Here is a 13760-nt window from a genome sequence, read left to right as displayed (position 1 = left end):
ATGCTTAGGTGTACTTACAGTACCCGCAGGTCGTGTAACTTCTGGGAACTCACGTAGAAGCTGGTGAAATACTGAATCACCAGAAATTGTCTTGACTGATGCCACGCTATCCGGAACTTTTTGATGTGATGCTGGCACAGCTAGTGAAGTAGTCCCATCTATAATTCTGTGATTACGGCAGTCAATTAGCAGGTTGTAAAAATTAAAAAAATCAATACCAATAATTGGCTTTGCAATGTCTGCAATGGTAAATTTCCAAGAGAAAGCACGGCGCAGTCCCAAATCTAATGTTATATGTATCTGTCCATAGGTATGTATTACTGAACCATTTGCGGCAGTTAAGCTATACTTGGCTTGCGTACAGGGTGTTCTCATAGCTGATCTAGGATACACACACAGGTCCGACCCTGTATCAACCAAAAATTGTATTTTAGAATGTCGGTCAGATATGAAAAGTCGGCCTGAATTAGTTGGACAGTCATAGGCCGCTACTTCCGGCTGTCCATGGAGTTTTCCGACTGCCATTGACATGGCTTCCGGCATTTTGTTGCTCGACCAGAGAAATTAAAATGGTACCAACAATGAGGGTGGTTTTCAGGTGGCTGACGTAATCGTGACCGTGACCTAGACCTATCCCTTTTCTGCCTACTCCGTGACCGTTGGCGTGCATGATGATAACCACGGTTCATGTTTGTAGTGAGCAATGCTACCTGCTTTGTTAATTCACTAATCTGGTTGGCCATAGTCTCAATAATTGTTGTGGGCATACCTTGAGTTGAAGTAGGTGCGGAGCGGGCTGTACTCGCTACCTGGTATGGTGCAGAGGGTGCAAGTTCGTGTATTTTATCCGCCAGGTCTGCTAACTTATCGAGTGGAAGATCCGACTGGGAAGCTACAATAGTCTGTATATTACTCGGCAATCGACTCGACCACAACGTTTTCACGAAATCGTCCGGCACTGAAGGTCCTGCCAGGTTACTCAAATGTCTCAAAAACTGAGACGGTTTGCGGTCCCCTAACTCTTCATGCATTAATAATTGTTTTACCTTCCGTTCTTGAGATGCAGATAACCGTTTAATTAATTCCGTTTTCAGTTTGTTATATTTTTCTTCGGTCGGAGGGTTGGTTATAATATCTTTTACCTCCGATATGTGTCTGTGCTCCAAAACGGCGATGACGGAATAAAACTTTGTGGAGTCCGTTTTGATATTCGCCAACACGAATTGGCCCTCCACCTGCGCGAACCATAGCTCTGGTTCCTCTGGCCAAAACGGGGGTGGACGGAAACCGATTCTCGACGTTTCTAGCGAGGCAGCATATGAGGTACCCTCCGTGTCCAAAAATTCGTCCGGCATCGCTGCTGGCTGCTTTCTTTGTTGTGGCTCCATGTTCCGTGTTCGTATTCGGCGTCACCAATTGTGGTACCAACTATGGTTTTGTTGCAGTGAAATGATACCACTAATTACAATTTTATATTTAATTAAATAGCGATCAAATACAAATGTTAATAGCGAAGCACCAGCGTATGTTTTGTCTCGAACTCAACCGAATGACCACCTTTTGCGAGTACCGACGAATATTATATAAAGTGCGATGCTCCAGCGCAGGGCCGTACTCAGCGCAGGGCCGCACTCAGACTCGCTACAAGTTCAACGGCGGTTAAACTTTTTGGCGGGAACGCGAGGAGTGAAGTTATGTGATTTCTTTTATTTTGTCCGCTTAGTGTTTATTCAGGTTTAAATGCGTAATAACGGTGCTTTATTAACTGTTTAGTATTTGTGAAAGTGCACAAATGTTGGAAAATAAAATAAAATAAAGCCGTTTATACGTAACTTCTAGGTATCCTCCAAAAAGTCCAACTGAAAAAGTCTCAGTAAATGACCACCATTTTACTCAGATTGTATTTCATCCCATATCATCTCATCTCATTTCATTTCATGCAATGTTTCATATTAATCAACTTCATTTCATTTCACTTCATATTATCATTTTTCATATTATTTTATATATACATTGAATCGTATGAAACCTTCGCCTTTCCAGTTGGAAAAATAAAACTATACTCAACGGCGGTTATAGTACTTATATAACTGCCCTTTATTATATCTGTAGCCTGAATCAAAAAGGGCCATAGTATGTTTTCATAGATTATACACTTCATATATGTATGTTTTTGTATGAAATCAGATTACAGTGCCAGTTTATTGAAAAAGTATACATTTTTTTGGGCTGAAACGGCCTTAGTTTATCAAAAATCACTTTTTTTTGTCACACTACGTTATAAAATGTAATTAATAACTGTTTTTCATAGCTCTTTGATCAAATACTTAATACTAAAACTACATATTATAGATATTGAGTCTATTAGCATCAGCAACTGATATAGGTATGCGGTACGAGAATGCTCATTGACAACTTTATACAAATGGACTATTTTAAAACGCGTAGGTACTCCTACGGAAATGCTTCAGCATAAACAGTAAAAATTACACATATTAAACGCATTGTGATTGCAACGAGCATTAATTGCTTCATACATACTGGTGACATAGCGTGTGTGTGTGACATTATATACTCATAGATGTACCTATTATTGTGTTCGTATTCATGTAAATAGGCACAGTGAATCACAGTGCTTTTCACATTGCATAGAAGTTAGACTGTAGTTTTTAAAAAAAGGGAACAAGGGCAATTAAAAAAAAGGTACAATTTAGAGGCGATGTTAGTTTAATGTCTCATTTTCAAACTTGATGACAGTATAGATGTTTCTTACGTTTTTTTCTGTGATATTTTAAAAAATATGTTAAAATTAATGTATTTATATTTGGTGTTTCAAAAATATAAGAAAAGAACGAGTGTGTAGTACAAACATCGCGCTGTTTCTGTCACATGTTATAATTTTAATGGAGGTGACGTCATAAAATGCTATAATACATGTATCTTACCTCGTTCACTAGATTTGAAAAGTCTCAAAGTAATTAAGCTACTTTGCGACATGTGACATTTTTATAATGGCACTGATAAGATGGTCTGTGAGTTGTAGTAATTGAATTTTGAAGTGAAAACTTCTTTAGAATCGTTGTGATTTCAAACCGGATGCAACGGAAAAAACGACAGGTAAGAGACACAAATACAAAAATGTGTAGGATGAAGCCAGCAAAGAATGAGACAGAAATATACATACTATTTAATACAGCGCCATCTGTGAGATTTTTGAAGTGAAAACTTCTTTAGAATCGTTGTGATTTCAAACCGGATGCAACGGAAAAAACGACAGGTAAGAGACACAAATACAAAAATGTGTAGGATGAAGCCAGCAAAGAATGAGACAGAAATATACATACTATTTAATACAGCGCCATCTGTGAGATTTTTTAATACTAACGTGTGTATGAAAGCTCTTGTAGTGAATTTTAATTTAGGATTATACGTGAAATTAAAATATCAATTCACAGAGGGCGCTACCTTACAATTATTTACTAATGACAAAATTTTACATATACTTAAGACGTTTAGGATAATTGTATTTTAATTTTGGAAGGTTTCACTTCTACCACGTGTGAATTGCACACATTTTGTTTTTTTAATGTATGATGGCTCTCGTTCATTTTGTTGGGGCCGATGGCCTCGCTAACCACCTAATAGCGTAGAAAGCGTCATAGAAATACAACCCTAATAAGAGTCTAACGTGATAATTTTGTTAATCAATTATTCACTTTCATCATTTACGTTCCACCAGACTAAACTGAACTGTGTTTAGTTTGACTCTATTAAATGTCTATCAACGATTATTATTATTCGAATCTCTCATCTTGTTACATGTTGCAGTTCTAGTAGCAAGAGGTTTTAATTCCATTCGGAGCTACGGTAGGCAATACAGTACTTTGCATTATACTGTGTGCTTAGTGCGAGTTTTTTTAACGTTCTCGATAGCGTAAGAGTTAACTCAAATTTGTATGGTTTTTTTATTGCTTAGATGGGTGAACGAGCTCACAGTCCTCCTAGTGCTAAGCGGTTACTGGAGCCCATAGACATCTACAACGTAAATGCGCCACCCACCTTGAGATATAAGTTCTAACGTCTCAAGTATAGTTATAACCGCTGCCCCAACCTTCAAACCGAAATGCATTACTGCTTCACGGAAAAAATAGGCTGGGTGGTGGTACCTACCCGTGCGGACTCACAGGAGGTCCTACTACCAGTAATTACGCAAATTATAATTTTGCGGGTTTGATTTTTATTACACGATGTTATTCCTTCACCGTGGAAGTCAATCCTGAACATTTGTTGAGTACGTAGGTATTTCATTAGAACCACGCCCACGTTAGGCCACATTAGGCCACGACGACTTCTTAAAAGTATTCAAGTCACTAGACACCAGTCTTCAAGTATTTTGACAACAGGGAAAACAAATGAAAAAATAAAAATATTTACATCTTTTAGAAGCGTACTATCAAATTACACTGTTTATCTACTGTAGTAAACAAATGCGACAAGTAAATAATGTACCTAATAAACGTCTCCTCAGTTATTTACACTGAAAGTGTAGAATAAATACAGTTGTAACTCATGTCCTGTAACTGCTGTAAACATCTCATTTAATTATTATTATTGTGAAAATATACCTTTATTTTTCGTGCTTTGTTTATGAAAAGAGAGAGTGTTAACTATGAATATGGAAGGGTCTATCTATCTATCAATATTCCTCTATAGGAAGAGGTAGACCTAAAAAGAAATGGATGGATTGCATGAAAGACGATATGTGTAAGAGAGGAGTGAGCGAAGAAATGGTATATGACAGAGGAGTATGGAAGGAGAAAACATGTTGCGCCGACCCCAGGTGACTGGGAGAAGGGCAGGAGAATGATGATAATGAGGATATTTTTATGAAAAAAATAAAATAAAATCAAAGCAAACCACTACGAAACGTTTTAAGCTTTTCAAGGTGTGTGGCGCATTCACGTTGTAGATGTCTATGGGCTCCAGTAACCATTTAACAGCAGGTGGGCTGTAAGCTCGTCCACTCATCTAAGCAATAAAAAAAAAGCTGATTCAATGACCTGGAGACGTGTTCGATCTAGAGCAGCACCACCTCATCTCGTCCCATGGGCGTCGTAAAAGACGAGTATGGTAGTCATTTATTAATCGTAGGGCATATTTTGAGCTCGACTGTGTAGGTACCGCCATCTTGCTGATTTCTGCTGCAAATTAGTCATGCGTTCTCGTTTCAAAAGTGGAACAGCGGTTATACATTTACCTACCTAGGTAAATACCTACCACAAAAATCTTTTAGCTATATAGACATTGTGAATGAGTGGATTAAGACTATCGTGAAATATTATGTTGACTTTATTCATAAACGAAATACGCGCCATTTTTCTTTCGTCAATGGTAATAACATCAGAAACTTTCCCATTAAAACTGAAGATTTTTTTTTACTAATAATAAATAATTTACGTTATAAAATCAATGCCCGTGTTCACGAACGACTAAAAGGGATCAACGTCAAGTAGTATACAACGAAATCTTATAGCGTAATTATTGATAATAAACGGTATTTTGAAACCACGCGAATAGGCGCCTACGTATTTCTGCCACAAAGCAGTTTTGATTAGTTAGTTGAGATTACAAAGCTTTAAACGTACTCACTCTGGTGCAAAAACTAGACCAAGGTGGTCACGACCCTCAGTAATGAGGAAGCGACGAAGAAGAAGACTCTAACCGGCGCCATCTAAGCGGGCTTCGGATAGTCTGCCGACCGAGAGGGCTGGTGGTCGTGGCGCCGACGACCGCCGGTCCGGCGTCCCGAGGGGGGTGATGGGAGAGATGTGCTCTGCACTAAATGCTTCACTTCCCCCCTCTGCCTTTTTATGAGTTTTGTCTCATGCGAGGTTTGGACGTTAGTTCTTGAGCGACAGGAGGCTTTAGTCAGTTCGACTCTGACATGCCCCGCCCTCCTGAACAAAAAAAAAAGCTTTAAACGTAATTGCCAGTTTCACAGTTTTCTTCTTCTCTTTGCTCTTACCCCACTATGTAGGGCCAACGCAGCATGTCCTATTTTTTCATTTAAGCCTGTTATACGTTATCTCTGTATTCACTTTTTTTATGATTGAAGGATTACTGGTGGCCCGGAGGCCTTTCTAGTTTCACCAGGACAAGCGGGCGAGCAAAGGCTCAGCCAGGAGGGGTGGGATTTGCTAACAGCTGTCCGAGTGCCTCCGAAGGAGACCTTTTTTTCCTACCTAAGCTGAAAGCCCTGGCCTTGAGGCTATTTCAGCTTAATCTTAACTAGTAGGTCAGCTTACGGGGCTCAAACCGGTGTGATGCTAACACTGGCCCTAGCAAGAGCAGTGCTTCGCAGAATCTACCACCGGATCGGAAACGCGACCCACTGAGAAGATCCGGCGAGAAACTCAGTGGGCAAAGGAGACCTAACAACTCAAAGGCAACTGCTTCGCGAATGAATCTACTACCGGATCGGAATCGCGCATTCAAACTCTTCTCTAACATAATCTCTTTCACAGAGTCCATCCAAGTATTCCCTTTCAATCAAATAAAACAAAGTCTTAGCTGCTATGTCGTACGGAACCGTTTAGGTGTGTTTATAAATAAATTATGCTAATCATAAAAATGGAAATACACGACCCGTAACATGCGGCACTCGCACTGCTATGGTTTTGCTAAAAATAAACATGTAATGATATTTAAATTTGTACACACGTATTGTCAGTTTAACACGCATCTCAAAATACTTGGAAGTACACAAAGAAATGGGAGACGGCTTAAAATATTTGTGAATCACTTAAAAAGTTAATTTGGCGTATCTAAACGAAATCTTCGTCTATTTGTAAGACGAAATTTAAAAAAGAATACGATAAAATTACATTTATATATCGATGTTCAGAATAAGATTATATTATTATTTACTCGGATCTTTTATTTGCTTGCTTCTTAAATTATATTAAAATGTGATAGGTTAGTACGTGAACATTGACTTTCAAGTTTATGCAGTAAGCAATGTAAGTTTTGCGATAGTTAATAGAATTGTATTTTTTAAGTTTTATAAACTAAATATAAGTTTTATAAATTATAACAAATTTCAAAATACACAGCTATGCCAGCCTTTGAAAGGATATTTCAATTCATTTATTAAATCGATAATGATAATAATATTGTGATAGTTTAATTTATCATTTCCCTCTGAAAGGTTTAAAGCACAATACATGACATCGATAAAATTTTCAAAATTGTGTCATTTTAGAATATACCTTTGAAAGAGCTACTGTCTGTACTGGGGTTCAATGTATTCTACCTGTATCTCTAGGCTATCTCCTTCCTAGGTGATGTACGAACGCTGCTCTCATTTTTACACTCTGTTCCACAGCCTTGACATCATATGGTCCGGTTTCTTTTGAGTCTATTCGGCTTTTCTGTAGTAAATTTAAAGCAAACTATTCCAAATCACCTATCATGCACCACAAATTAAAGACCCACTTACGTAGAATAGAATGTCCAACAACACCTGGGTGATCGGTGGTCACATGAATGGCTTTGGGTAAACATACATTATATGTATGGTTTACCATTAGAATGACTACGGTCTTGTATCCATTAAAACAACGAAACACTGCAATTACAAATTTAATTACTTTTACCAATTTTAAATTCAGGGAAAATCCATCTTCATCATCGGATTAAAAAACCTAATAGTCATTACCTTAAAAGTTAAGAAAAAAATACTTCTGTTTTGATTGAAATCATTACGTTCTGATTCATAATTGATGTTTTTGTGCTTTTAATTATTAGTTAGCGTAAAATTGGAATAGTTCGCCACAAATGGAAAATTAATTACAAATGATGGAATATGGTTATAATCGGCGGACAAGGAAAAATTGTAAGCCCAATTTTATCGAAAAATGTATTTAAAAGTTTTGTTCATTAGGTTAAACTCGTTAAACAATATTTTTTTTGGTTACTTTTACCTGGATTTTTGACCAAACTCCCAGAATGCTTGGTGTAAAAAGACCACTGAAGCCCTATCATAGATATCAAACCGTGACATGAGGTTGAAGTACAAACGATGTATTGTATGGCGGTTTCCAGCCCACTGAGTTTCTCACCGGATCTTCTCAGTGGGTCGCGTTTCCGATCCGGCGGTAGATTCTGCGAAGCACTGCTTTTGCTAGGGCCACTGTTAGCACCACTCCGGTTTGAGCCCCGTGAGCTCACCTACATGTTAGGGCGAAGATGATATAGCCTCTCAAGGCTATCAGAACAGGTAGTAATGGCGGTTTTGAAATCAAAGCGCATGCTGTGGCCGCAAAATAGAATGGATGCTGTATCTCCACAGCTGCATTTCCACCAAAGATGTCCGAGAATAGGTAGCGAGAAATGTGTTTGTTAAAAACCAATAGAATTACTTAATTTACCTAGCCACACTCAGCGCAACTTTAGTGGAAACGGCTCAGCGGAGAGCTAGATTTTTGTACATGCAAACCAAGGGGAAAATGTTTGCTACGGATGTGTTGCTAGGGATGTGTACTAAGAACGGAGACAAGCGAAAAAACAGCAGTCACTATACGGTTTTTGTCAGAGGTACATGCACCGTTTCACAGCATCGAATGCGAATACGAATACGAATTTTCTCACCACTCAGGGGCCTTATTTTTAGTGTAAATGCAGCGTGCCCGTTCGAGCTTAGAATACACCCCACCACCCGTGTCAGTTGACGATCGCAGTACACTGCTACTCAGAAAACACTGCCGTCCATTTTCCAGTGACTTTTACGACATTTGACCAAAAAAGTTGGGGCGGAGATATTCTGGGTCCGTCACCTGGTTCCGTCACTGTGAGAACAGTATATGTAAAGTTCGTGATGAGTCTGAGATTAAAATTGTTTCTTTTTTTGAATCGGAACACCAATAGTTACCGAATCTCACTAAGCCATTAGGACATAAACTATCATGTCATTGATGCAATGTAAGAAATAAAAAAAAATATTGTAGATTGTTTAGTAGTATTGTGGATAGTAGATTTTCAAATCATTCGGTTGCCATGGATTACGATCTATCTATCTTATATGTAGGGTATAGAAATACAACCTTTAAATAAATATTTTAATACTTATTCTATTATGATGACCGACACCATCTATCATTGTGCCAATTAATTACCTATCTATAACAGTCAGTCAAAGATTTAAAATGTTTTTCGAGATTTGAAAAAAAAGTGCACACTACCGGAAAATGGCAATTATATTTATTTTAAGACTTTAAATATTGGTGATTTTTGTCTAGTCTTGATTTAAAACACTCGTTTTCAGAGAACTAGGTACATACCGGTGGCACGATTTTTTTGATAATAAAATTAGTTCAATGTCTAATAGTTAAAGAATGGGAATGTGGAGCATGCAAATATGCGTTTATATGCTCTGAAAGTAAATTACGTCACTGACGTTCATAGATAATACGTTTTGCACTGGCAATAATGTAAGTAGTTTCTCTGTTTTTAATGTAAGATAGCTGAGAGTGTCCAATTAGACGTATATTAAACACAGTGGGCTATCGGAGTGAACGTTTACATTTTAAAATTAAACTGTTATAATTGAAGTCGTCGTGACCTGAAGGATAAAACGTCCGGTGTAGTCGTATCGAGCAATCGAAAATGCCGATCTTAAAATTCCACATGCAGGTACCGATTCTACTAAAGACACAGGTGCAGTTTACATGTTCAAGAATGACGGTGGCAATGGCTTGGCTGTGTCTTAAGCATTGTTGACACGACTCGTATGTTCCTCTGGTTACAGTAAAAAAGTATTAAAGGGCGAAGTAATCGCGTGCGTAAGGCGCGTGTAAAAAAAAACAAAATTATAAATCCGTGTGTACTGGGTGGTAGGGTATATTTGAAAATGATGGAACAATCAATACAATTATTAAAATTTTAAGCTTATTTTCGAGCTTTATGTTCGTTAACCCATTAATTGTCTAACTTTGTCTATGACTAATATTCTAGAATATTTCGTTCCATAGTTAAAAAGTTAGAGAGGCGGTCTTTATTTTTTACGATTTTAAAAGCGTATCTCTCGATTAAGTTTTATTTTTATTTTTTTTTATTTTTTTATGATTTAAGGCCCGGAGGCCTTTCCAGTTTCACCAGGACAGGTGGGCGAGCAAAGGCTCAGCCAGGAAGGGTGGGCGAGCAAAGGCTCAGCCAGGAAGGTTGGGATTTGCTAACAGCTACCCGAGCGCCTCCGAAGGAGACCTAACAGCTCAAGAGTAGCTGCTTCGCGAATGAATCTACTACCGGATCGGAATCGCGACCCGCTGAGAAGATCCGGCGAGAAACTCAGCGAGCTGATTCATGGGTTAGGTTGCACGGCGAACTCTTTGTCGAGTTCGACGAGTACGGTTACCGAGGTCCCTAAGCCTGCTCCTAGTGTTAGAGCTGAAGGCGTCTAATGCAAAGGTTATTGGATCTGATGGATCCGTAAGGACGTGTCAAGGGCGTCGACGGTGACTTGCTCCTGCGTGATCAGGATTCGGGGAGTAGTCAGCGGCGGCAACGATAAGGCGATTATCATGACGCATAGCCTTATCGAAGTACCGTTCCGACGCTGACTTCATGTATTTCTGGATAGATTCGAGGCCCAGGTCGTCGTGTAGGTCAACGTTCCTCACGAACCACGGAGCTCCGACGGCTAACCTGCAAAAGCGGGATTGTAGAGATTGGAGGGTGTCTATGTGTGTGCGGGCCGCGTGAGCGAACACCACACTCGCGTAAGTCATGACGGGCCTTATGCAAGTTTTGTAAAGTGTCACCTTGTTCCGAAGGGACATTTTACTCCGCTTACAGATCATGGGGTAGAGTCTACCGAGAATAAACGCGGCACGGTCACGGACTGATTTTATATGCGGGCGGAATGTCATCGATGCATCCAGGGTAACGCCCAGGTATTTGACCTTCCTGGCCCAGGGTATGGGCTGTCTAAAGAGAGTAATCGGGGGTGTGAGATTCCTCCTCCTAATCCGGGAGGAAATCCGTGTGGAGCTCTCGATTAAGTACGTTGGCATGAAGGCGTATGAAATAAGACAGCAATGAGTAATGATCGTTAGATTTAATGTAATTTAAAATCCTTAAAGAGTGTAACGGAAAATAACCCTAATAACATTCACAATAATTGAAAAAATATATTGCGAAGCGAGCTAAGTCTATTTACGGCTTTAGAAACAATTTTTTATTCATCAGCTAAATATAAGCAATATAGTATTCATAATTTTATGTATTTGATTTTGTTACTTTATATAATGTTTATTATCTACCATTTAACAATAATCAAATTTTAACATAACAATGCTAATAGTCTCCGAGTTATTTTGTATGGAATGCTACCCCTAATTATGTGCCTCCGTTTTTAATAATGACTGTATTAAGCGAACAAACCAATTGGACGAAATATTGTTGTTATGGCGACGGTCCCTTCAAATCTACGTACGTATTATTATTATTGTTACATGCTAAGTAAAAAACTATTGTTTCAGGTTTCGGAGGCGAGCTTCGTGACAAGCGTGGAGGAGTCTTGTCGAGTTGACCAATGTACTCAGACCCCACCGAGCGGAAAAAGCAGGCCACGCACCTTACAAAGGTATCACACTTCTGACCACATCTACGAGAGATCTGCGTACAGGAAACACAAGCACGAGCACTACCAGTTAATGACAAAGAGCCCAAGCTATGATGGACATCCGAAGTAAGAAATAAAACGTTCTACGCTTGTGTGACTAACTGCACAGTGGCGACCCTGTCTTTAATTTGTTTGATGTTGTGCAGTAAAACATTTGAAAGAATCGAAATATTTCACCTAAATAATGTTAAATGCGATTCATTATTTTACTTAAATCTGTATTTGTACAGTTATTTAACTAGAAAACGGATATAATATTGTAACGGTACCTATACATTGAAATTCTTTATTTTTATCTCAGCTAACTGTATAGGTTTAAGGTTACCTTTTGCTAGCAGCAGGCAAATGTTATACGTATGTATTTATAATGGAAAATCTATAGGTAGGTTTTCACTCTATTTCGTCTCAACCATAATTTATCAAATGATACATAACATAAATAAATAAAGCATGCCTTGCGTTTCCACTTAATGTTTATAGCCTAGTTTACTATGTCATTCTATAGTTTAGTTTTCTATTCTATAGTATAGTCTAGTTTACTATGTCATTCATTATTATAAAAAATATTACGTTATATTATTGGAGTTTACTCCTTTAGAATCGATTTACATATATAGGCCCGGGGTATGAAAATTATGGGGACCAAAATCGTACTAGCATGTCACACGAAATGCGTTATGCGCCTGATTGGCTCCTGATTGCGTGATGCGTGCGCGCGCCAATCAAAATCGTACTAGCATGTCACACGAAATGCGTTATGCGCCTGATTGGCTCCTGATTGCGTGATGCGTGCGCGCGCCAATCAAAATCGTACTAGCATGTCACACGAAATGCGTTATGCGCCTGATTGGCTCCTGATTGCGTGATGCGTGCGCGCGCCAATCAGGAGCCAACGCGCGGCCGCGTTATCGCAGGTGACGCCGGGCTGCTGCGCCGGCAGTCCGCCACAAAGCCTCGTACTGATCGCGCGTTTCTCTCATTATTGTATTTTCATATATTTGTTAGTCGTTTGTTTTGTGTCTCGTTAATTTGTTAATAATCTGTAGTGTATCGTGTTGTCGTAATATAGAACTATTTCTCGTATTGTTTCGTTTAATTTTTTATATCCAGTAAACTCCAGTCGTGCGTCGGAGCGGACACACACACTTTTTAATATTGTTTAGTCGTGTCACTGTTTTTATAATTTTTTTTTTTTATTGCTTAGATGGGTGGACGAGCTTACAGCCCACCTGGTGTTAAGTGGTTACTGGAAGCCCATAGACATCCACAACGTAAATGCGCCACCCACCTTGAGATACAAGTTCTAAGGTCTCAAGTATAGTTACATAGTATACACAAGTATAGTATGAAATTAAATAAAGCCAATAAGAAATGTCGCTACTTCGTACTAAACATTTGTCCACTAAGATTCTCGTCTGATCTTCGATCTGATCTTCGGTCGATCGCGATTCCGATCCCGTGGTAAATTCAACGAAGCACAGCTCTTGATAGGTCAAACTCTCAGATTGGGCCCGTGAACTCGCTTATCTACTGGTCCGTGAGTAGCTGAAACAGCCCTTCAGACTATCAGCGATTAGGTAGGAAAAAAGCTATTTTATTGTCGATTTACACGTCAATATGGGCCGAATTCTAAGGCCCCTTCCTTATAAAGAAAGTCTCGTTGTAATTTGTAAACATAGGTACTGTGCAGGTGTTTATTAAGTCATAAAAATATACACGAATACTCCATTATTCGGAGATTATTGATGCATATAAATTCGAGTAAGCTATGTCGTTAAATTTAATTTTATTTTTTCTTAAGCGACATTAATATGTCCTAACAGTATTTAATAACAACGTCGTGGCTTTTGGCTTAAAGTAATAATAGATATAATATTTGATTCAATTTGGAAAGAAAAATATTGCTTGTATGGTTGTTGTGATTTTAACTAATTGCAGTGGCTTTTTTAACTTTGATTATAAGATATATTAAAATTTATATTATTTATTAATGTTTTTTTTTCTGTAGTGTTCTACTAATTGGTTTTGACAATACTAATCTAAGGATTTTCATTTTGAACTCTCCTGTCATTGGTTTTTA

General features: G+C 38.5%; 1 protein-coding gene across 6 annotated transcripts in view; it reads left to right on the top strand.

The window, feature by feature from the left end:
• Window positions 1-13760, top strand: part of LOC149501257 (calcium release-activated calcium channel protein 1) — a 79491-nt gene that overhangs the window by 56272 nt on the left and 9459 nt on the right. For 4 of the 6 annotated variants that reach the window (XM_089733976.1, XM_089733982.1, XM_089733980.1 and 1 more), the window contains one exon: window positions 11538-11746. In XM_089733976.1, the coding sequence (XP_089590102.1) occupies window positions 11538-11746 (209 nt within the window). The remainder of the gene's footprint in view (window positions 1-11537; window positions 11747-13760) is intronic. The other 2 variants (XM_089733979.1, XM_089733978.1) reach the window with 1 other exon arrangement.

The sequence above is a fragment of the Bombyx mandarina genome, chromosome 16 (genome assembly GCF_030267445.1).
Source record: "Bombyx mandarina strain Sakado chromosome 16, ASM3026744v2".
NCBI classification, from domain to species: domain Eukaryota; kingdom Metazoa; phylum Arthropoda; class Insecta; order Lepidoptera; family Bombycidae; genus Bombyx; species Bombyx mandarina.
This window is presented reverse-complemented; position numbering and strand designations above follow the sequence as displayed.